General features: G+C 39.4%; 2 protein-coding genes across 5 annotated transcripts; both read left to right on the forward strand.

Moving 5' to 3' along the window:
* Positions 1-231: 231 nt before the first annotated feature.
* Positions 232-22,492, forward strand: LOC112566787. 3 transcript variants are annotated; one of them, XM_025243147.1, is made up of 6 exons: positions 232-389; positions 592-715; positions 1,591-1,691; positions 2,174-2,297; positions 3,228-3,393; positions 22,348-22,492. In XM_025243147.1, exons 1-5 carry the CDS (start codon positions 314-316, stop codon positions 3,334-3,336), a joined length of 534 nt encoding a protein of 177 aa, XP_025098932.1. In that variant the 5' UTR covers positions 232-313; the 3' UTR covers positions 3,337-3,393; positions 22,348-22,492. The 3 variants fall into 3 exon arrangements, with proteins under 3 accessions (XP_025098932.1, XP_025098931.1, XP_025098930.1); XM_025243146.1 differs by lacking the exon at positions 22,348-22,492 and adding an exon at positions 14,619-14,762; XM_025243145.1 differs by lacking the exon at positions 22,348-22,492 and adding an exon at positions 3,780-3,922.
* On the forward strand, positions 5,138-11,253 carry LOC112566793. Of its 2 annotated transcripts, none has more exons than XM_025243158.1 (4): positions 5,138-5,349; positions 8,818-8,944; positions 10,578-10,745; positions 11,120-11,253. In XM_025243158.1, exons 1-4 carry the CDS (start codon positions 5,301-5,303, stop codon positions 11,157-11,159), a joined length of 384 nt encoding a protein of 127 aa, XP_025098943.1. In that variant the 5' UTR covers positions 5,138-5,300; the 3' UTR covers positions 11,160-11,253. The 2 variants fall into 2 exon arrangements, with proteins under 2 accessions (XP_025098943.1, XP_025098942.1); XM_025243157.1 differs by lacking the exon at positions 5,138-5,349 and adding an exon at positions 8,395-8,610.
* Positions 22,493-23,904: the final 1,412 nt, after the last annotated feature.

The following is a 23,904-nucleotide window of genomic DNA, read 5'->3' on the forward strand; positions in this document are numbered from 1 at the left end:
GAAATAAAATACCATACGATAAAAGGTAGTCGTGCACAAAAAAAAAACCAACCCAAAAGAGTTAATTCGGTTTGTGTGTGTGTGGAGGGTATCGTCCTGGTCTAAAAAAAAGATAGGGCGTTGACATTATACGAACAGAAAATAAACCATAATTTCTTTAACCTTAATGGTGCTATTACTTTCAACCCAATGACACGAAGGCAATTTTTTTTATATATAGCTTTCGTCGAGAGCTATATATTTAGTCTGTGATGAGACTAGCCCTCATTCCTGGCTGTGACAGCGACATTAGCCACGTGATCACGTCCACACAATGACGACTACCACACTGTCCACAGTCATGCTGCTGATGCTGTTGGTGGCACTGGCCCTGGGGAGTGTGCTCCCTGGTAACAAAGCTACCTTCGCCATAGTTTGTAGAATCTTCGACACACGATGACGAGGTCGACTTTGATGTAGCGATGATGTTGTGTCGCTGGTTACATTTCAATATTTTTTTTTATCAATGCCTATCCTGTAGTCGATTCTCTTAAATATGTTACATGTAAGAGCAAGGAGCAGTAATGCAAACACAATGTTTTCAACTTGCAGATGAACGTCGATCAGTGAACTGTGCACCCAACAGACCATGTACCGCGGATGCGATTCCTCACTGTATCAAGGGTTGGGACATTCCCATATTTGGAAATTGTGATTTACTGGACGCCCTATGCAGGTAAGTTTCTCTTCTCGTTGAGATATTTTTAGTCACTTTACAATCTTTTCTCTAATTGTTCTCTGTTAGTCTCAGTTGAAGCTCCTTTGCATTCTCTAACAGTTGTGATGATGCTGATTGATGTACTTTTTTGCTAAGATGAAAAGCTCTTTTAACTAATGATAAATCAAGGTAAGAGCTGTTGGTACTGATACTTTATTTTAGGACAACTTCTCAAGCAGGCACTCAATACCACAATGTCGGACACTTTCTACATTAGTCTCTTACATCCAGACTAAACTGTGTAGATAGGTCTGTCGAAGATGTCTCAAACGATGGTCAGAGGTAAGAAATCCCACAAACAAAGATTGTAGCTGCACGGGAGAAAATGGCGTTGATATAGAAACAGCGACACCTGCACTGACTATGTGGATACAAATTAGCACATCAATGGCATCAGGTTTGTTACCCAATGTAGCCTGCACAAGGCTTCCATAGTTCCCATCCTTCTGTACGGATAAAGGAAGCGGACCCTGGTTTCTGATACATCACCACCAGTCTCCGAGAAAAAGTTTGGGGCATTGAAAATAAAGTTCTTATGACATAGTTTTTAATTTTTGCCAGACTGCTGAGCTGGCAAGTATCCGTAATGTGAGTAGAGCAAAGCCAATCTGAAATGGTCATATTATCCAACACATGTAAGATCGTCTTATAATGTACCTTGCAAAGCTGTTCCTGGAAAGGTTAAACCAGAAACAAAAATCGGTCTGGATAACAACCCGAATGAGTGGAGCTGATAGTACGAGTCAAGAAATAAATAAAATAAATTAAATGCTGTTATTTTTCTTTCTATCACAGACTGGTGCAGGTGTTGTAAGTCATCATTCTGATTGCAGTGGCGAGGAGGAAGACTTCAGCGGCAGCTGCATGGTCAACATCGAGCAAAGTCCTGATTACATGAGGGTCGTTGTGTCTGATTCCGAGACCTCCAACCCTGGTGTGTGAAGGGACCTCAGAGGTCCATAATTTCTTTAACCTTAATGGCGTTATTACTTTCAGCACGATAACACCGAGGCAATTTTTTTTTGTTTGCTTTCGGAGAGAGCTATATATTTAGTCTGTGATGAGACTATCCCTCATTGCTGGCTGTGACAGCGACATTGTTCACGTGATCACGTCCACGTCACGTCCACACAATGACGACTACCACACTGTCCACAGTCATGCTGCTGATGATGTTGGTGGCACTGGCCCTGGGGAGTGTGTTCGCTGGTAACAAAGCTACCTTCGCCATAGTTTGTATTATCTTACACACACGATGACGAGGTCGACTTAGATGTAACAAAGATGTTGTGTCACTGGTTTCATTTAATAATAAATACTGTTTTTATACATGCTTAGTCTTTAATCGATTCTCATAAATATGTTACATCTGAAAGTAACGAGCAGTAATGATAACACAATGTTTTCAACATGCAGATGAACGTCGATCAGTGAACTGTGGACACCCCAGACCATGTACATTGGATCTGATTCCTCACTGCATCAAGGGTTGGGACATTCCCATATTTGGAAATTGTGCCTTAGTGGAAGCCCTCTGCAAGTAAGTTTCTCTTCTCGTTGAGATATTATTTTTAGTCACTTTACAATCTTTTGTCTAGTTGTTCTCTGTTAGTCTCAGTTGAAGATCTTTTTGCGTTCTCTAACATTTGTGATGATGCTGATTGAATGTACTTAGAGCTGATATTTTTGCTAAGATGAAAAGCTCTTTAACCTAATGATAAATCAAGGTAAGGAGTGTTAGTACTGATACTTTATTTTAGGGTTAGCTTCTGAAGCAGGCACTCAATAGCACGATGTCGGTCCCCTTTCTACATTAGTCTCCTTGCCACCAGTCAATAGGATGTATACCACCTTGATTCAATATACTTATGGAAACTGGCTGCTTGAGTGTACATGTACACAGTCTCTATACTTGTCAAATAAATAGTCGGATGATTTGTAAATAAAGATTTGGATATATCTTTGTTGCGGCGATATGCTCTTGGAGGAGTGATAAAAACTAAACTAAAGTTACTGTGTGCTAGTCTGACTAACAGTCAAATGTTAAAAAAAACAATCATATTTCTTTAACACAATTTGTTCATTACACAGTTTGATAGAAGTGAGGTTTGGCCTCTTTGATTAGATATTAGATAAAGAATTGCACATGCCAACAGTAAAAAAATTTTTAAAATAAAATTCCAAATAGAAAAAAAGAACCGGAAAGAGAAGAGACCAGCGCAATGTCCTGCGTACAGCAAAGCTAATCTGAAATGTTCATATTAACGGACACATGTCAGATCGTCTTTTACTGTACCTTGCAAGGCTGTTCGTAGTAAAGGTTAAGAACAGAAACAAAAAAGTGTCTGGATAACTACCCGGATGAGAGCAGCTGATAGTGCGAATCAAGAAATAAATAAAATAAATTAAATGCTATTATTTTTCTATCACTGACTGGTGAAGGTGTTGTAAGTCATCTTTCTGATTGCAGTGGCGAGGAGGAAGACCACAGCGACAGCTGCATGGTCAACATCGACAAAAGTCCGTATTACATGAGGGTCGTTGTGTCTGATTCCGAGACCTCTGACCCTGGTGTGTGAAGGGACCTCACAGCACGTGCGAGGTCACTGTGCCATCCAGGAGGCCATTTGTGACGAGTGAGTTCCACTGTATTCATACAATGCGACATATAGTGTTAAAGAAAGCTAGAGAAAGCTAGACACAACTTGTAGCAGCTAGTACGATGACTAGTAATTAGTGAAATTAACAAAGACCTTCTAACAGCTTGAGTCCATGATATCAGTTTACCTCGCCGTGTGTTTTGTTGATGTTACGAGAGTGAATCCAATGTGTTTACATGAATGTTCTTTTTTATGGGGGATGTTTCTGTGTGTGTGTGTGTGAGAGAGAGAGAGAAAGAGAGAAATACAGACTGAAGAGAAGTACAATTTTATCGAAATCTAAGAAAATACAGAATAGTATCTTTTTTCCAGATATTCACATATCACGATAGTGACTTTCTTCTCGGTTTTATTTTTCCTAGAAACGCCGTGCTTGATAGAAGCAGAAGCTGCTTGCCGTGAGACAAGTCTCCTCCTTCGTTCAACGTTTGCTCTTCATTGTTTATTATCCTTACTGATGATGTAACCTTTGTACTCTTTGGACTAATAAAGTGCAGTAAAAATACCTAAGCTCTTTATGTTTTTCAACAGTATTATGTATTTGTTCTGCTATTTAAAATGAAGTGAAAACTAAACGGCTGTAACGTACACGAGCATACACGTGCGTGCGCGCAGAAATGTAAAACCAGATACAGACGAACAAAAATACACATATCCATACTTACACACACATGCGCATGAGTGAGCATACTGAGCAAGAGGATGGCAGGAACAGAATTAAAAGAAGTAAAACACCATAAAAAATAAATTCACAAATAAACAAATCAACAAATACACGAACAACGAAAACGCCCAATGAATAAATCAAACAGAAAAACAGATGTTAACAAAATTCAGTCGAGGAGGCAACAGGGACTTAAAAATATCAACAGTGGGAGGCGACATTACACGACCAGAAAATAAACCATAATTTCTTTAACCATAATGGCGAAAGTACTTCCACCCCAATGACACGAAAGAAACATTTTCAGGAGTTGGTCGTTTTCATATGGAGCTGTATATTTGTTGTGTAACGACACAATCACTCATTCCGCGGGTTGGGACATTCCCATATTTGGAAATTGTGAGTTATTTTGTTGATGTAGCAATTAGCACATCAATAGCATCAGGTTTGTTACCCAGTGTAGACTGTACAAGGCCTCCATAGTTCCCATCCTTCTGTACGGATGAAGGAAGCGGACCCTGGTTTCTGATAAATCACCACAAGTCTCATGGACAATGATCAGGACATTCAAAATAAAGTGTTGATGAGATGATTTTGCCAGACTGCTGAGCTGGCAAGTGTTAAAACACATTATGGTAATGTGAGTAGAGCAAAGCTAATCGGAAATGGTCATATTATCCAACACGTGTAAGATGGTCTTATAATGTACCTTGCAAAGCTGTTACTGGAAAGATTAAAACAGAAACAAAAGACAGATTCTGGATAACTACCCGAATGAGTGGAGCTGATAGTACGAGTCAAGAAATAAATAAAATAAATTGAATGCTATTATTTGTCTTTCTATCAATCTCTCTCTCTCACTGCTGCAAGTGTTGTAAGCCAACATTCTGATTGCAGTGGCGAGGAGGACCACAGCGGCAGCTGCATGGTCAACATCGAGCGAAGTACTGGTTACCGGAGGGTCGTTGTGCCTGACTCCGCGACATCCGACCCTGGTGTGTGAAGGAACTTCAGAGGTCAATAATTTCTTTAACCTTAATGGCGTTATTACATTCAAACCAATGACACGAAGACATTTTTTTTTTTTGCTTTCGTAGAGAGCTGTATATTTAGTCTGTGATGAGACTATCCCTCATTGCTGGCTGTGACAGCGACATTGGCCACGTGATCACGTCCACGTCACGTCCACACACTGACGACTACCACACTGTCCACAGTCATGTTGCTGATGTTGTTGGTGGCACTGGCCCTGGGGAGTGTGCTCGCTGGTAACAAAGCTACCCTCGCCATAGTTTGTATTATCTTACACACAAGATGACGAAGTCGACTTAGATGTAAAGATGATGATGTGTCGCTGGTTTTATTTAATAATAAATACTATTTTTATCTTGGACTAGTTTTTAGTCGATCCTCATAAATATGTTACATCTGAAAGTAACGAGCAGTAATGCAAACATAATGTTGTCTACGAGTAGATGAACAACGATTACCCTACCCAGTGAACTGTAAACCACCCAGATTCTGTTTCCGTGATTTGGCTCCTCATTGCATCAAGGGCCGGAGAGAACCTGTGCGTGGACATTGTGAGTTCCAGGACGCCATGTGCAGGTAAGTTTCACTTTTCTATCATCAATATATGATGTTTTGTCACTTTACAATCATTTCTCTAATTGTTCTCTGTTCATTTCAGCTGAAGCTCTTTTTGTAGTTTTGTTCTCGAACATTTGTGATAATACTGATCAAATATACTTACTGTTGTCTTTATGCTCAAATGAAAAACTCTTTTACCTAATGATAAATCAAGGTAAGGAGTGTTAGTACGATAATTAATTTTAGGATAGCTTCTCAGACCAACCCATGCTGATAGTATGACTCAAGAAATAATAATAATAAAAAAAAAATAGAATTCATTTCTTTTTCTATCTCTCTCTGACTGGTGTAGGTGTTGTAAGCCATCTTTCTGATTGCAGTGGCAGAGAGTGGGACCCCAGCAAGAGCTGCTTGAGCAAGATTGGGTCACGATGGAATCAACTGCGGATCACCTCACGTGATTCCGAGACCTCCGACCCTGGTGTTTGAAGGGACCTCAGATGTCACTGTGCCATCCAGGAGGCCACTTGTGACGAGTGAGTTAATTCCGCTTTCTTCACACAATGCGACATAAAGTGTTAGAGAAAGCTAGAGGAAGCTAGACACAACTTGTAGCAGCTAGTACGATGACTAGTAATTAGTGAAATTAACAAAGAACTTTTAACATCTTGAGTCCATGATATCAGTTTACCTCGCCGTGTGTTTTGTTGATATAACGAGAGCGAATCCAATGTGTTTACATGAATGTTCTTTTCTTTTTATTGGGGATGTTCCTCTGTCTGTGTGTGTAAGAGAGAAAGACAGAGAAAGAAAGACAGATAGACAAAGGAAAGTACACTTTTATCGAAATCTGAGGAAATTCAGTTTAATATATTTTAGAGATATTCTCATATCACGATAGTTACTTTCTTCTCGGTTTTATTTTTCCTAGAAACGTCGTGCTTGATACAAGCAATAGCTGCTTGCAGTGAGACAAGTCTCCTCCTTCGTGAAATGTTTGCACTACATTGTTTATTATCCTTACTGTCCACGTGACCTTTGTACTCTTGGACCAATAAAGTGCAGTAAAAAATATCTAAGGTCTATAAGTTTTTCAATAGTAAAATGGATTTGGTCTGATAGTTTAAATTAACTGAGAATGTTTGTTGAGGGTGTGTAAATGGAAAAGACAGTGAGACAGTGGAAAAGTGAAGATAGATGAGAATTCACTTGCACACACCAACACTCACAACATGTGAGGCAGACATAACAAAGGACAAACTCCTCCTGTGGGTACTAACCGCAGTCACACAATCCACGTCTGAAACGCACCCTTCCGAGCCAAAGTCACTAAAAAAAAAAAGATGACCTAAAATGTTTCTCAAAATTTAATTTTTCAAATCTTCTTTGAAGAGACGCAATTGCTGTATCCACTATCATGTTGAAGCAGTTGATGCGGACATCCTCCTGGGCATTTCTTCCTCCTACAGCTTCTCCTTCGTATTGTTCGTAATCAAACATTCTCCTTCTCTTTCTAATTCGTGTAGCTTTAAAAACTGCTTCTGTATCCAAATCCTCTGCAATTTCTCTTGCATTAATCAGAGAGCTTGAAAATCCATTTTGACGATAATCTGTCAGCCATGTGCAAATGCCCTCCAAGCCATTTAGTGCATCTGAAAAATCCGCAGTCAGACCTTGAAGTTCTTTACTGACCGTGTTTATTCGAAACAATAAGTCATACCAGAAGCACAAGGAAACAAGGAATTTGAAATTCTTCAGTTCGTTAGCCAGTGATTCAGTTTCACTCCGAGTTTTTGGATCGTTCGTTTCCTCCGACAGTTTGACCAATGCATCATAAAAGTTTCCAGCCTGATACCTCACAGCTTTCACGCTGTCTACACGACACTCCCATCGTGTTTCACATAAAGGTTTGGGAGTCATGTCTGTCACAAACTGAAGCAAGATTTCCCACCTTTTCCCAGATCCAGAGAAGAGAAGGTACAATCGTTGCAGGATGCCGAAAAATGTCATACCTTCTGGGCAACATTTGGCCATATCACCAAGCAGGAGGTTGTAACTGTGACATGCACATGTCTCCAAGCGCGTCCAGCGAGAATGTGATACGGCTGACTACACTTCCATATGCCTAGTTACCATATCTATCAGGCGCGGGGCCCCTTGAAGCGCGGGGCCCTAGGCAGATGCCTCGTCTGCCTGCCCCTAAGCACGGCCCTGACCACAAGTCTCCTGGAAAAGGATCGGGGCATTCAAAATAAATTGCTGATGAGATGATTTTGCCAGACTGCTGAGCTGCCAAGTATCCGTAATGTGAGTAGAACAAAGCTAATCTGAAATGGTCATATTATCCAAAACGTGTAAGATGGTCTTATAATGTACCTTGCAAAGCTATTACTGGAAAGATTAAAACAGAAACAAAAGACAAATTCTGGATAACAACCCCGATGAGTGGAGCTGATAGTACGAGTCAAGAAATAAATAAAATAAATTAAATGCTATTATTTTTCTATCCCTCTCTCACTGCTGCAGGTGTTGTAAGTCATCATTCTGATTGCAGTGGCGAGGAGGAGGACCACAGTGGCAGCTGCATGGTCAACATCGAGCGAAGTCCTGGTTACCGGAGGGTCGTTGTGCCTGATTCCGCGACATCCGACCCTGGTGTGTGAAGGGACTTCAGAGGTCAATAATTTCTTTAACCTTAATGGCGTTATTACTTTCAAACCAATGACACGAAGGCAATTTTTTTCTTTTTTTTTTTTTTTGCTTTCGTAGTGAGCTGTATATTTAGTCTGTGATGAGACTATCCCTCATTGCTGGCTGTGACAGCGACATTGTCACGTGATCACGTCCACGTCACGTTCACACACTGACGACTACCACAGTGTCCACAATCATGCTGCTGATGCTGCTGGTGGCACTGGCCCTGGGGAGTGTGCTCGCTGGTAACAAAGCTACCTTCGCCATAGTTTGTATTATCTTACACACACGATGACGAGGTCGACTTTGATGTAAACATGATGATGTGTGGCTGGTTTCATTTCATAATAAATACTATTTTTATCTTGGACTAGCCTTTAGTCCATTCTCATAAATATTTTACATCTGAAAGTAACGAGCAGTAATGCAAACACATTGTTTTCTACGTGCAGATGAATACTCCTTCCCAGTGAACTGTGAAGAACCCAGATTGTGTACCGATGATCGGACGCCTTACTGCATCAAGGGCCGGAGAGAACCTGTGCGTGGACATTGTGAGTTCCAGGACGCCCTATGCAGGTAGGTTTCGCTTCTCTCTCGTCGATATATTATGTTTAGTCACTTTACAATCATTTCTGTAATTGTTCTCTGATTGTTTCAGTTGAATCTCTGTTGTTAGTTCAGTTCTCTAACATTGTGATAATGCTGATCAAATGTACTTACAGTTTTTTTTTTTTGCCAAGGTTGAAAAGCTCTTTCACCGATTGATAAATCAAGATAAGAAGTGTTAGTACGGATACTTTATTTTATTTAATCAAGCAGGCACTCAATACTTAAGTGACGGATCTTTTCTACATTATTCTCCTAGCCACCAGTGAATAAGATGTTTACCATTTTACTTCCATACACCAATCGAAACTAGCTGCTTGAGAATACATGTACACAGTCTCTATACGTATCGAATAAATAGTCGGAGGAATTCTAAATAAAAATTTGGATACAACTTTCTTCGCTCTTTGTTGCAGCCTTCCGCTCTTTGATGAGTAACAAGGTTTAAACTAAAGTTACTCTGTGCTCGTCTAACAATTGATTGTAAGAAACCAATCATGTTTCTTTAACACAATCTGTTCATTGAACAGTTTGATTGAAGTGAGTTTTGGCCTTTTTGATTAGATATAAGATTCTAAATTGTACATGCGCACAGTACAAACCATTTAAAAATAATCCCAAATAGACACTAAAAAAGAGAAATGGAAAGAGAAGCGACCAATTCAATCTTTCTGGATACAGCAAGTGATGAGAAGAGAAAGAACTAAACTGTGTAGATAGGTCTGTCGGTGAGGATGTGTAAAGCGATGGTCAGAGTTAACAAATCCCACAAACACAAAGATTGGAGCTGCGTTGATATTGAAACAGCAACATTTACAATGACCAAGTGGGTAGAAATTAGCTCATCAATGGCATCAGGTTTGTTACCTAATGTAGACTGAACAAGGCCTCCATAGTTCCCATCCTTCTGTACGGATAAAGGAAGTGGATCCTCAGGGTTGTCCATGGGACATATTTTTCTATCCCGTCCCATCCCATCCCATGGCAATTTATGCCTGTCCCATCCCGTCACATCCCACGGGATGTTTCCCATGGGATTTCCATGGTATTAACAATCCTATGGACAACACTGAAAACCACTTTTTGGCTTTTGTTCTATAATTCCTGCTACTTCACATACAATAGATGATTCAGAGGAAAGATTTAAATCCTTGATGAATGAAATAACAGTAAATTTATTTTGCAATATCAAGTATCGACTACCATGGGAAATACAAATGTGTGCTGTCCCATCCCATCCCATCCCATGGGACGTTTACCATGGGATTCCCATTCCGATGGACAACACTGTGGATCCTGTTTGCACCACTAACCCAACCCAGAGAAAAAATCGGGGCATTCAAAATGAAGTGCTCATGAAATAGTTTTGAATTTTTGTTAGACTGCTGAGCTGCCAAGTAGCCCTAATGTGAGCAGAGGGAAAAAAATTCAAATGGTCATATAAACCGACATATTTAAGACCGTGTTTCAGCTTATCTTGCAAGGTGGTTCACGACAAGGTGTAAACAGAAAGTAAAAATTGTCAAGTAATAAAATGTTAATCTTTTTCTTTCTGCCTCGTTCTTACTGGTGCATGTGTTGTAAGCCATCATTCTGATTGCAGGGGCGAGAAGGAAGACCCCAGCAACACCTGCTTTCTGCCCTACCCCATCAGGTGCGACCGACCGCCCGACGAACGAGCCTGTGTCCGTGACTGCCGACCCTGGTGTGTGGTGGGACGCTCCGAGCCCCTGCGAGGTCACTGTGCCATCCAGAGGGCCATTTGTGACGAGTGAGTTAATTCTGCTTACTTCATACAGTGCGAGATATAGTGTGAGAAAAAGCTAGAGGAAGCTAGACACAACTTGTAGCAGCTAGTACGATGACTAGTAATTAGTGAAATTAACAAAGACCTTTTAACATCTTGAGTCCATGATATCAGTTTACCTCGCCGTGTGTTTTGTTGATATAACGAGAGTGAATCCAATGTGTTTACATGAATGTTCTTTTTTCTGGGGGATGTTTCTGTGTGTGTGTGTGAGAAAGAGAGAAAGACCGAAGGGAAGTACACTTTTATCGAAAAGTGTAACAATTACCAAATGGTATATTTTCGAGATATTCACATATCACGATAGTGATTTTCATCTCCGTGTTACTTTTTCCTAGATACGCCGTGGTTGATAGAATCAGAAGCTGCTTGCCATGAGACAAGTCTCCTCCTTCGTGAAACGTTTGCACTTCATTGTTTATTATCCTTACTGACCACGTGACCTTTGTGCTCTTTGAACTACTAAAGTGCAATAAAAAATATCTAAGCTCTCTTTGCTTCTCAACAGTAAAATGGATTCGCTCTGATACTTAAAATTAAGTGAGAACTGTTACTGAATGTCTGTTAATTGGTATGTAAATGGAAAAGACTGTGAGATGGAGGAAAAGTGAAGACAGATAACAATTCACGTCCCACACACATGCGCATGAGTGAGCATACTGAGCAAGATAACAACAGGTACAGAATTGGAAACAGTTAAACACAATAAATAATAAATGCATAAAAAAATAATCAAATACTCGTCCAGCGAAAACGCCCAATAAATATTCAAAAAGAAAAACAGACTTTAAAAAAAAATCAGGCGAGGAGGCAACAGCGATTCACTCCAGGGGAGTTAACTGGGTTAGAAATCTCCACAGTGGGAGGCGACATTATACGAACAGAAAATAAACCATAATTTATTTAACCACAATTGCGAAAGTACTTTCACTCCAATGACACGATGGAAACATTTTTAAGAGTTGGTCGTTTTCGCAGTGAGCTGTATATTTAGTGTGTGATGAGACAATCACTCATTCCAGGCGGTGACATTTAGCACGTGACAACTTCCACGTCACGTGCACAGACTGAAGACTGATTATTAAAGTCGCGGGTAGTTTTAGAGGCAATTTAAAGGTAAATTTAGAGAGCGTTGTATTTGTAGTAACTTAGTGATTACATAACAAGATATACACAAACAACTACATTGATACACAAACATATAAACGCACACATACGGCCGGCATACTAGCTTGAAGTACGAGAGCAATAAAATTAAAAAAAACACCGAAAGAAGAACAATATTAAAATTAATGAACAAAAAGACAAATACACAAATATACGAAAAGCAGAATGAAAAAAGCGAAGGTTTCAAAAAGAGGAAAACATTAATATAAAAGATTGTCAGGCAAACAGACAAAAGAGTTAATTTGGTTTCTGTGTGTGTGTGTGTAGGGAATCGTCCTGGTCTAAAAAACAAGGGAGTTGATATTATACGAACAGAAAATAAACCATAATTTCTTTAACCTTAATGGCGTTATTATTTACAGTGCAATACCACGAAGACATTTTTTTTTTTTTTGGCTTTCGTAGAGAGCTATATATTTAGTCTGTGATGAGACTATCCCTCATTGCTGCCTGTGACAGCGACATTGTTCACGTGATCACGTCCACGTCACGTCCACACACTGACGACTACCACACTGTCCACAGTCATGCTGCTGATGCTGTTGGTGGCACTGGCCCTGGGGAGTGTGCTCGCTGGTAACAAAGCTACCTTCGCCATAGTTTGTATTATCTTACACACACGATGACGAGGTCGACTTAGATTTTCATAAATATGTTACATCTAAGAGCAACGAGCATTAATGCAATAATAATGTTTTCTACGTGCAGATGAACAACGATTACCCTACCCAGTGAACTGTGAAGAACCCAGATGGTGTTACGATGATCTGGGTCCTCACTGCATCAAGGGCCAGGTAGCTCCCGTCTTGGGACATTGTGACTTCCAGGAGGCCATCTGCAAGTAAGTTTCGCTTCTTTGTCGTCGATATATGATGTTTTGTCACTTTACAATCCTTTCTCTAATTGTTCTCTGTTAGTTTCAATTGAAGCTCTTTTTTTTGTGTCCCTTAACATTTGTGATGATGCTGATTGGATGTCCTTCGAGTTGTTTTTTGCTAAAATGATAAGCTGTTTTACCTAATGATAAATCAAGGTAAGAGCTGTTAGTACAGATACTTTATTTTAGGATAGCTTCTGAAGCAGGCACTCAATAGCAAGATGTCGGACACTTTCTACATTAGTCTCCTTGCCACCAGTAAATAGGATGTATACCACCTTGATTCAATATACCTATGGAAACTGTCTGCTTGAGTGTACATGTACACAGTCTCTATACGTATGAAGAAGTGCTCGAAAATTTGTATATAATATTGATATAAAACTTTTTCCCCCTCTTTGTGGCGGCCAAATGCTCTCCGAGGAGTAACAAGGACTAAACTAAAGTAATTCTGTGCTAGTCTGAGTAGCAATCGAATGTAAAAAACAATCATATTTCTTTAACACAATTTGTTCATTACACAGTTTGATAGAAGTGAGGTCTGGCTCTTTGATAAGATATTAGATAAAGAATTGCACATGCGCACAGAACCCTTTAAAACTAATCAAAAATAGACAGCAAAAATTAAGAAAAACGGAAAGAGAAGAGACCAATACAATCTCTCTGCTTACAGCAAGTGTGAGGGGTGAGATTCCGGACTAAATTGTGTAGATAGGTCTGTCAAGGAAGATGTCTCAAGCGATGGTCAGAGTTAAGAAATCCCACAAACACAAAGATTGGAGCTGCACAGGAGAAATTGTCTTTGATATTGAAACAGCAACACCTGCAATGACCACGTGGGTAGAAATTAGCACATCAATGGCATCAGGTTTGTTACCCAGTGTAGACTGAACAAGGCCTCCATAGTTCCCATCCTTCTGTTTGTATAAAGAAAGCGGACCCTGGTTTCTGATAAATCACCACCGGTCTCAGAGAAAAAGATCGGGACATTGAAAATAAAGTGCTGATGAAGTGCCAGACTGCTGAGCTGGCAAGTATCCGTAATGTGAGTAGAACAAAGCTAATCTGAAATGGTCATATTAAAGGACACGTGTATAATGGTCTTTTAATGTACCTTGCAAAGCTGTTCATGGAAAGGTTAAAGCATAAACTAAAAAGTGTCTGAATAACTACCCGGATGAGTGCAGCTGATGGAGCTAGTCAAGAAATAAATAAAATAAATTAAATGCTGTTATTTTTCTTTCTATCTCAGACTGGTGAATGTGTTGTGAGTCATCTTTCTGATTGCAGTGGCGCGGAATGGGACCCCAGTGACAGGTGCATGGTCAACTACGGGAGGGTCGCTTTGCCTGATTCCGAGACCTCTGACCCTGGTGTGTGAAGGGACCTCAGAGGTCACTGTGCCATCCAGGAGGAAATTTGTGACGAGTGAGTTCTGGTTTCTTCATACAATGCGACATAAAGTATTCGAGAAAGCTAGAGGAAGCTAGACACAACTTGTAGCAGCTAGTACGATGACTAGTAATTAGTGAAATTAACAAAGACCTTTTAACATCTTGAGTCCATGATATCAGTTTACCTCGCCGTGTGTTTTGTTGATATAACGAGAGCGAATCCAATGAGTTTACATGAATGTTCTTTTCTTTTTCTGGGGGATGTTCCTCTTTCAATGTAAAAGAGAAAGAGAGAGAAAGAAAGACAGATAGACAAACGGAAGAAAATACAGATTAGTTTATTTTAGAGATATTCATATATCACGATAGTTACTTTCTTCTCTGTTTTATTTTTCCTAGAAACGCCGTGCTTGATAGAAGCAGAAGATGCTTGCCGTGAGACAAGTCTCCTCCTTCGTTGAACGTTTGCACTTCATTGTTTATTATCCTTACTGATCACGTGACCTTTGTACTCTTTGGACTAATAAAGTGCAGTAAAAAATACCTAAGCTCTTTATGTTTTTCAACAGTATAATGGATTTGTTCTGCTATTTAAAATGAAGTGAAAACTGTCACTGAATGTCTGTTAAGGGGTGTGTCAGGGGAAAAGACAGTGAGACAGTGGAAAAGTGAAGATGGATGACAATTTACTTACACACACTATCACTCACAAGCTGTAAGGAAGACATAACAAAGGACGTCCTCTTCCTGCAGGTCCTGAAACGCAGCTGGCCTCCCCTTCCGAGCCATTGCCATTAAAAATTAGATGAACTGAAATGTTTCTCAAAATTTAAGAAAACTGACGGTAGGTCTCAGAATTCCTTGAAAAGAAGGTAGTAAAGATGATGACGATAATGATGATGAAGATGATGATGATGATGATGATGATGATGATGATGATGATGATGATGATGATGATGCGCATGAGTGAGCATACGGAGCAAGAGAACAACAGGTACAGAATTATTGGAAGTAAAAGACCCTAAAAATAAATGCTCAAATAAACAAATAAACAAATACACGAACAACAAAAACGCCCAATAAATACATCAAACAGAAAAACAGATGTTAAAAACAAAATCAGGCGAGGAGGCAACAGGGACTCACTCCAGGGGAATTAACTGAGTTAAAAATCTCCACAGTGGGAGGCGAGATTATACGAACAGAAAATAAACCATAATTTCTTTAACCTTGATGGCATTATTACTTTGAACACGAAAACACCGAGGCTATTTTGTTTTTGTTTTTTTTTTTTTTGCCTTCGGAGAGAGCTATATATTTAGTCTGTGATGAGACTATCCCTCATTGCTGCCTGTGACACGACATTGTCACGTGATCACGTCCACACACTGACGACTACCACACTGTCCACAGTCATGTTGCTGATGCTGTTGGTGGCACTGGCCCTGGGGAGTGTGCTCGCTGGTAACAAAGCTACCTTCGCAATAGTTTGTATTATCTTCGACACACGATGACGACTTAGATGTAAACATGATGTTGTGTTTCATTTGAATAGTCTATTTCTTAAATATTTTACATCTGAAAGTAACGAGCAGTAATGCAAACATAATGTTTTCTACGAGCAGAAGAACAACAAATCCCCTACCCAGTGAACTGTGAAGAACCCAGATGGTGTTACTATGATCTGGGACCTTACTGCATTAAGGGCCAGGACACTCCCCTGTTGGGACATTGTGCGTTCCAGGACGCGATATGCGAGTAAGTTTTGCTTCTCTGTCGTCGATATATGATGTTTTGTCACTTTACAATCATTTCTCTATTTTTTTTCTGTCACTTTCAGTTATAGCTTTTTTTGTGTCCCTTAACATTTTTCATGATGCTTATTGAAGGTACTTAGAGGTGTTTTTTTGCTAAGGTGAAAAGCTCTTTTAAGTAATGATAAATCAAGGTAAGAACTGTTAATATGGATACTTTATTTTAGGAAAGCTTCTCAAGCAGGCACTCAATACTAAAATGTCGGCGTCTTTGTACATTAGTCTCCTTGCCACCAGTAAATAAGATGTATACCACATAGATTCAATACTTATGAAAACTGTCTGCTTGAGTGTACATGTATATAGTCTCTACACTTATCAAATAAATAGTCAGATGATTTGTAAATAAAGATTTGGATACACCGTTGTTGTGGCCATAATTATGCTCTTCGAGGTGTAACAAAGACTGAACTAAAGTTACTCTGTGCTAGTCAGACTGACAATCGAATGTAAAACCAATCATATTTCTTTAACACAATTTGTTCATTACAAAGTTTGATAGAAGTGAAGTTTGGCCTCTTTGATTAGATAATAGATACAGAATTGCACGTACGCACAGAACAAACTCTTTAAAACTAATCCCAAATAGACAGCAAAAAATAAGAGAAACCGAAAGAGAAGCGACCAATGCAATCATTATGGGTACATTAAGCGGTGAGGGGTGAAATACCTGACTAAACTGTGTAGATAGGTCTGTCGAGGAGGATGTCTCAAATGATGGTCAGAGATAAGAAATCACACAAACACAAAGGTTGGAGCTGCAAGACAGAAATTGGTGTTGATATTGAAACAGCGACACCTGCAATGACCACGTGGGTAGCAATTAGCACATCAACGGCATCAGGTTTGTTACCCAGTGTAGACTGTACAAGGCCTCCATAGTTCCCATCCTTCTGTACGGATAAAGAAAGCATACGCTGGTTTCTGATAAATCACCACCAGCCTTCGAGAAAAAGATCGGGACATTGAAAATAAAGTGCTGATGAAATGCCAGACTGCTGAGCTGACAAGTATCCGTAATGTGAGTAGAACAAAGCTAATAGAAATGGTCATATTAACGGACACATGTAAGATCTTCTTTTAATGTACCTTGCAAAGCTGTTGCTGGAAAGGTTAAATGAGAAACAAAAAAGTGTCTGGATAACTACCCGGATGAGTGCCGCTGATGTAAGTAGTCAAGAAATAAATAAAATAAATAAAATGCTGTTATTTTTCTTTCTATCTCTGACTGGTGCAGGTGTTGTAAATCATCTTTCTGATTGCAGTGGCGCGGAATGGGACCCCACCGGCAGCTGCAGGGTCAACTACGGGAGGGTCGCTTTTCCTCAGTCCGAGACCTCTGACCCTGGTGTGTGAAGGGACCCCAGGGGTCGCTGTCCAGGAAACCACTTCTGACGGGTGAGTTTTACTGTGTTCATACAATGCGACTTATAGTGTGAGAGAAAGCTAGAGGAGGCTAGACACAACTTGTAGCAGCTAGTACGATGACTAGTAATTAGTGAAATTAACAAAGACCTTTTAACATCTTCAGTCCATGATATCAGTTTACCTCGCCGTGTGTTTTGATATAACGAGAGCGAATCCAATGTGTTTACATGAATGTTCTTTTCTTTTTCTGGGGGATGTTTCTCTTTCAGTGTAAAAGAATAAGAGAGAAAGAAAGACAGACAAAGTGAAGTACACTTTTAATCGAAATCTGGGAAAATACAGATTAGTTATTTTAGAGATATTCACATATCACGATAGGTGATTTTCTTCTCGGTTTTATTTTTCCTAGAAACACCGTGGTTGATAGAAGCAGAAGCTGCTTGCAGTGAGACAAGTCTCCTCCTTCTTGAAACGTTTGCACTTCATTGTTGATTATCCTTACTGACCATGTGACCTTTGTACTCTTTGGACTAATAAAGTGCAGTAAAAATACCTAAGCTCTTTATGTTTTTCAACAGTAAAATGGATTTGTTCTGCTATTTAAAATGAAGTGAAAACTGTCAGTGAATGTCTGTTAAGGGGTGTGTCAGGGGAAAAGACAGTGAGACAGTGGAAAAGTAAAGATGGATGACAATTTACTTACACACACCAACACTCACAAGCTGTAAGGAAGACAACAAAGGACAGCCTCTTCCTGCAGGTCCTAACAATCACACAATCCTCATCTGAAACGCAGCTGGCCTCCCCTTCCGAGCCATACCCTTTAAAAAAAAGATGAACTGAAAAGTTTCTCAAAATTTAAGAAAACTGACGGTAGGTCTCAGAATTCCTTGAAAAGAAGGTAGTAAAGATGATGACGATAATGATGATGATGATGATGAATGATGATGATAATTATGATGGTAATTGATTATAAAATGAGGAAAAGTAGTATAAAATTAAAATGCACTTTACAAATTAGCTGTATACAGAAACACACAAAGTAATTCATTAATCCAACCGTAAATGGTAAGAACTAAATGGCTGTAACGTACGAGAGCAAACACGTGCGTGCGTGCAGAAATATAAAATCAGATATAGACGAAAAAAAAATACACATATTCATATTTACACACACATGCGCATTAGTGTGCATACTAAGCTAGAGGATGGCACGAACACAATTAAAAGAAATAAAAACCATGAAAAACAAATTCACGAATAAACAAATCAACAAATACACGAACAACGAAAACGCCCAATAGCTACATCAAACAGAAAAACAAATTAAAAACTAAATCAGGCGAGGAGGCAACAGGGACTCACTCCATGGGAATTGACTTTGTTAGAAAATTCTCCACAGTGGGAGGCGACATTACACGACAGAAAATAAACCATAATTTCTGTCAACCATAATGGCGAAAGTACTTTCTCCCCAATGACACGAAGGAAACATTTGCACGAGTTGGTCTTGTTAGTAGACAGCTGTATATTTAGTGTGTGATGAGACAGGCACTTATTCCTGGCCGTGACATTTAGCACGTGACAACGTCCATATCACGTGTACAGACTGAAGACTGATTATTTAAGTGGCCGGTAGTTTTAGAGGCAATTTAAATATAAACATACCACTCTATCATAAACAACCATGGGACACAATTTTATAACAGCCAACCACTCATGCAACGGACTGTGTGACTGGTGTCAGGTCCAAAAGGATGAGGAGGCTGTTGTGACAACTTTACAGCTTGAGTGTGGACATGTGATGAATTGTTATCTCTCTTGTTCCCAATCGCAGATACATAAAACATAAAATACAGAGTTTGAGAATATAACATTAACATTTTCACTTAAGATAAGAATTGAAATGAGACAAGTCTCCTCCTTCGTGAAAAGTTTGCACGTTATTGTTGGACGGCCATCTGTACCTTGTCCCACTTAAAGAACATCCATTCCCAGAGTTGGTTCAGCTACTTTACAGGACTAGACTTGTTAACCTTCCAAGAGTTGTTTACAACAACAACATACAAAAAAGGAATCTTTAGTGTACTTGAAGCAATAATTGTGTGTTTAGACAACATCATAGATGGAACATGCTGACCCTAGACTTTCAATTCACGAATCCGTAAGCGTTAGAGAGCGTTGTCTTTGAAGTATCTTATAGTGATTACATAACAAGATATACACAAACAAATACATTGTTACACAAACATATAAACGCACACATACGGCCGGCATACTAACTTAAAGTACGAGAGCAATAAAATTAAAAAAAGACCGAAAGAAGAGCAATATTAAAATTAATGCAAAAAAAAAAAAAAAACCAAATACACGAACATACCAAAAGCAGAATGAATAAAGCGAAGGTTTAAAAGAAGAAGTGAACAAATAAAACCCCGAAAGATAAAAAGTAGTCGTGCAAAAAGGCGAAAGAGTTAATTTGGTTTGTGTGTGTGTGTGGAGGGAATCGTCCTGGTCTAAAAAAAGATAGGGCGTTGACATTATACGAACAGAAAATAAACCATAATTTCTTTAACCTTAATGGTGCTATTACTTTGAACACTACAACACGAAGGCAATTTTTTTTGTTTTTGTTTTTTGCTTTCGTCGAGAGCTATATATTTAGTCTGTGATGAGACTATCCCTCATTTCTGGCCTGTGACAGCGACATTGTTCACGTGATCACGTCCACGTCACGTCCACACAATGACGACTACCACACTGTCCACAGTCATGCTGCTGATGCTGCTGGTGGCACTGGCCCTGGGGAGTGTGCTCTCTGGTAACAAAGGTACCTTCGCCATAGTTTGTATTATCTTACAAACACGATGACGAGGTCGACTTAGATGTAGTGATGATGCTGTGTCGCTGGTTTCATTTAATAATAAATACTATTTTTATCTAGGCCTAGCCTTTAGTCCATTCTCATAAATATGTTACATCTGAAAGTAACGAGCAGTAATGCAATCACATTGTTTATAACATGCAGAATACCCCTACCCAGAGGACTGTGAAAGACCGTGTGACTTGGATTGGTGGCCTATCTGCATCAAGGGCCGGGACACTCCCCTGTATGGAGATTGTGGGTACCGGGAGGCCATATGCAAGTAAGTTTCTTTTCTCTCTCGTTGATATATTATGTTTTGTCACTTTACAATCATTTCTCTAGTTTTTTTTTTGGTTAGTTTCAGTTGGAGCTCTTTTGGTAGTTCAGTTCTCTAACATTTGTGATGATTCTGATTGAATGTACTTACAGTTGTTTTTTTTGCTAAGATGAAAAGCTCTTTTACCTAATGATAAATCAAGGTAAGGAGTGCTAGTACTGATACTTTATTTTAGCAAAGCTTCTCAAGCAGGCACTCAATACCACGATGTCGGCCCCTTACTACATTAGTCCCCTTGCCACCAGTCAATAGGATGTATACCACCTTACTTCAATATACTTATGGAAACTGTCTGCTTGAGTATGCAAGTCAGATGAATGGTACAAAAATATTTGGAATACACCTTTTTTCCCCTCTTTGTGGCGGCCATATGCTCTTGTAGGAGTATCAAGGACTCAACTAAAGTAACTCTGTGTTAGTCTGACTAATAATCAAATGTAACAAAAACCCCAATCATATTTCTTTATCACAATTTGTTCATTACACAGTTTAATAGAAGTGAAGTTTGGCCTCTTTGATTAGATATTCGATTCATAATTGCACATGCGCACAAAACAAAAACCCTTAAATTTAATCCCAAATAGACAGCAAAAAAAAAAAAAAAAAAAAAGAGAAATGGTAAGAGAAGCGACCAATGTAATTATTATGGGTGCAGCAAGTGGTGAGGAGACAAAGTCCGGACTAAACTTTGTAGATAGGTCTGCCGAGGATGTCTCAAGCGATGGTGAGAGATAAGAAATCCACAAACACAAAGATTGGAGCTGAACGGCAGAAATATCCGTTGATATAGAAACAGCGACACCTGCAATGACCACGTGGATTGCAATTAGCACATCAATGGATCAGGTTTGTTACCTAGTGTAGACTGTACAAGGCCTCCATAGTTCCCATCCTTCTGTACGGATAAAGAAAGTGGTCCCTGGTTTCTGATACATCACAAGTCTCATGGAAAATGATCGGAGCATTGAAAATAAAGTGCTGATGAAATGCCAGACTGCTGAGCTGCCAAGTAGTCGTAATGTGAGTAGAGCACATGTAAGATCATCTTTTACTGTACCTTGCAAGTCTGTTCATGGTAAAGTGAATACAGAAACAAAAAAGGTGCCGGGATACCTACACATGCTGATAGTATGAGTGAAGAAATAATAAAAAATATATAATTCAATTCTTTTTCTATCTCTGTCTGACTGGTGCAGATGTTGTAAGCCATCTTTCTGATTGCAGTGGCTGGGAGTTCGACCCCAGCAACAGCTGCTTGAGCAACATTGGGTCACGATGGAATCAACCGCCGATCAACTCACCTGATTCCGAGACCTCCGACCCTGGTGTGTGAAGTCATTGTCCAGGAGGCCACTTGTGACGAGTGAGTTAATTCCGCTTTCTTCACACAATACGACATATAGTGTTAGAGAAAGGTAGAGGAAGCTAGACACAACTTGTAGCAGCTAGTACGATGACTAGTAATTAGTGAAATTAACAAAGACCTTTTAACAGCTTCAGTCCATGATATCAGTTTACCTCGCAGTGTGTTTTGTTGATATAACGAGAGAGACTGATTCCAATGTATTTACATGAATGTTCTTTTTTCTAGGGTATGTTTCTTTGTGTTTGTGAGAAAGAGAGAAAGACAGACAAAGGGAAGTACAATTTTATCGAAACTCAGAAAATACAGAATGGTATATTTTTTCCAGATATTGCGACATATAACGATAGTGACTTTCTTCTCTGTTTTATTTTTCCTAGAAACGCCGTGCTTGATACAAGCAGAAGCTGCTTGCAGTAAGACAAGTCTCCTTCTTCGTGAAACGTTTGCACTTCATTGTTTATTATCCTTACTGACCACGTGACCTTTGTACTCTTTGGACTAATAAAGTGCAGTAAAAATATCTAAGCTCTCTATTAGTTTCTCAACGGTAGAATGGATTTGTTCTGATACTTAAAAAAGTGAGAACTGTCACTGAATGTCTGTTAAGGGGTGAGTCAGGGGAAAAGTGAAGAAAGATTACAATCCACATCAAACACACCAACACTCTCAAGTTGTAAGGCAGACATAACAAAGGACAGCCTCTGTAGGTCCTTGGCCGCAGTCACACAATCCAAGTGTGAAACGGAGCTGACCTCTCCTTCCAAGACTTTGTCATTAAAAAAAGATGAACTGAAAGGTTTCTAAAAATTTAATTAAACTATCGATGGGTCTAAAAAATTTGCTTCTTAGAATTCTTATTAAGAAGGTAATAAGATGATGGCTGTAACTTTCGCGAGCACGCATGTGAGTTCGCGCAGAAATGCAAAACCTGATATAGACAAACCAAAATTAAAATATACACACATACACATGAGTGAGCATACTGAGCAAAAGGACGATAAATAACAATAAAAAATAAATGCACAAATAAAAAAATACACGAACAACGAAAACGCCGAATAAATACATCAAACACAAAAGCATATTTTGAAAAAAAAAAAATTCAGGCGAGGAACCACCAGGGACTCAGTCAAGGGGAATTAACTTTGTTAGAAAAATCTCACAGTGGGAGGCGACATTACACGACCAGAAAATAAACAATAATTTCTTCAACCATCACGGCGAAAGTACTTTCACCTCAATGACACGAAAGAAACATTTTGCACGAGTTGGTCTTGTTAGTAGACAGCTGTATATTTAGTGTGTGTTGAGACAATCACTCATTCCTGGCGGTGACATTTAGCACGTGACAACGTCCACGTCACGTGCACAGACTGAAGACTGATTATTTAAGTGGCAGGTAGTTTTAAAGGCAATTTAAATATAAACATACCACTCCCTGAAAACCAACCAATGGGACACACTTTTATAACCAGCCAACCACTCATGCAACGGACTGTGTGACTGGTGTCAGGTCCAACACGACGAGGAGGCTGTTGTGGCAACTTTACAGTTTGTGTGTGTGGACATGTGATGAATTGTTATCTCTCTTTGTCACCCCCCTGCCAGGTACATAACATATAAAATGCAATGTCTGACACAATAAAATTAACATATTCACATAAGGTAACAGTCACATAAAAGTACACCTATCTGCCAAGAAAGCCAACAATGCAAATCTTACACAACAAGTAAGGATTCTTTTCACTGGCTCCTGTAAGGATTTCATTGTATTTGAAGTACCTTAGTGATTACATGTGTGCACATAAGCAATCACTCGTGCACTTGCGGAGAAGCAACAATAACAAGATGGACACGGAGAAATACATTTTTACATAAACATATAAATGCACACATACGGCCGGCATACCAGCTTGAAGTGTGAGAACAATAAA

This window comes from Pomacea canaliculata, linkage group LG6 (genome assembly GCF_003073045.1).
Source record: "Pomacea canaliculata isolate SZHN2017 linkage group LG6, ASM307304v1, whole genome shotgun sequence".
NCBI lineage: Eukaryota > Metazoa > Mollusca > Gastropoda > Architaenioglossa > Ampullariidae > Pomacea > Pomacea canaliculata.

Coding starts and splice junctions, on each gene's coding strand:
- LOC112566787 (XM_025243147.1), top strand. CDS start 314: ATGACGACTACCACACTGTCCACAGTCATGCTGCTGATGCTGTTGGTG. Junction 390..591: donor CCTGGGGAGTGTGCTCCCTG/GTAACAAAGCTA, acceptor TTCAACTTGCAG/ATGAACGTCGATCAGTGAAC. Junction 2,298..3,227: donor TTAGTGGAAGCCCTCTGCAA/GTAAGTTTCTCT, acceptor TTCTGATTGCAG/TGGCGAGGAGGAAGACCACA.
- LOC112566793 (XM_025243158.1), top strand. CDS start 5,301: ATGTTGCTGATGTTGTTGGTGGCACTGGCCCTGGGGAGTGTGCTCGCT. Junction 5,350..8,817: donor CCTGGGGAGTGTGCTCGCTG/GTAACAAAGCTA, acceptor TTCTACGTGCAG/ATGAATACTCCTTCCCAGTG. Junction 10,746..11,119: donor CAGAGGGCCATTTGTGACGA/GTGAGTTAATTC, acceptor ACTTTTTCCTAG/ATACGCCGTGGTTGATAGAA.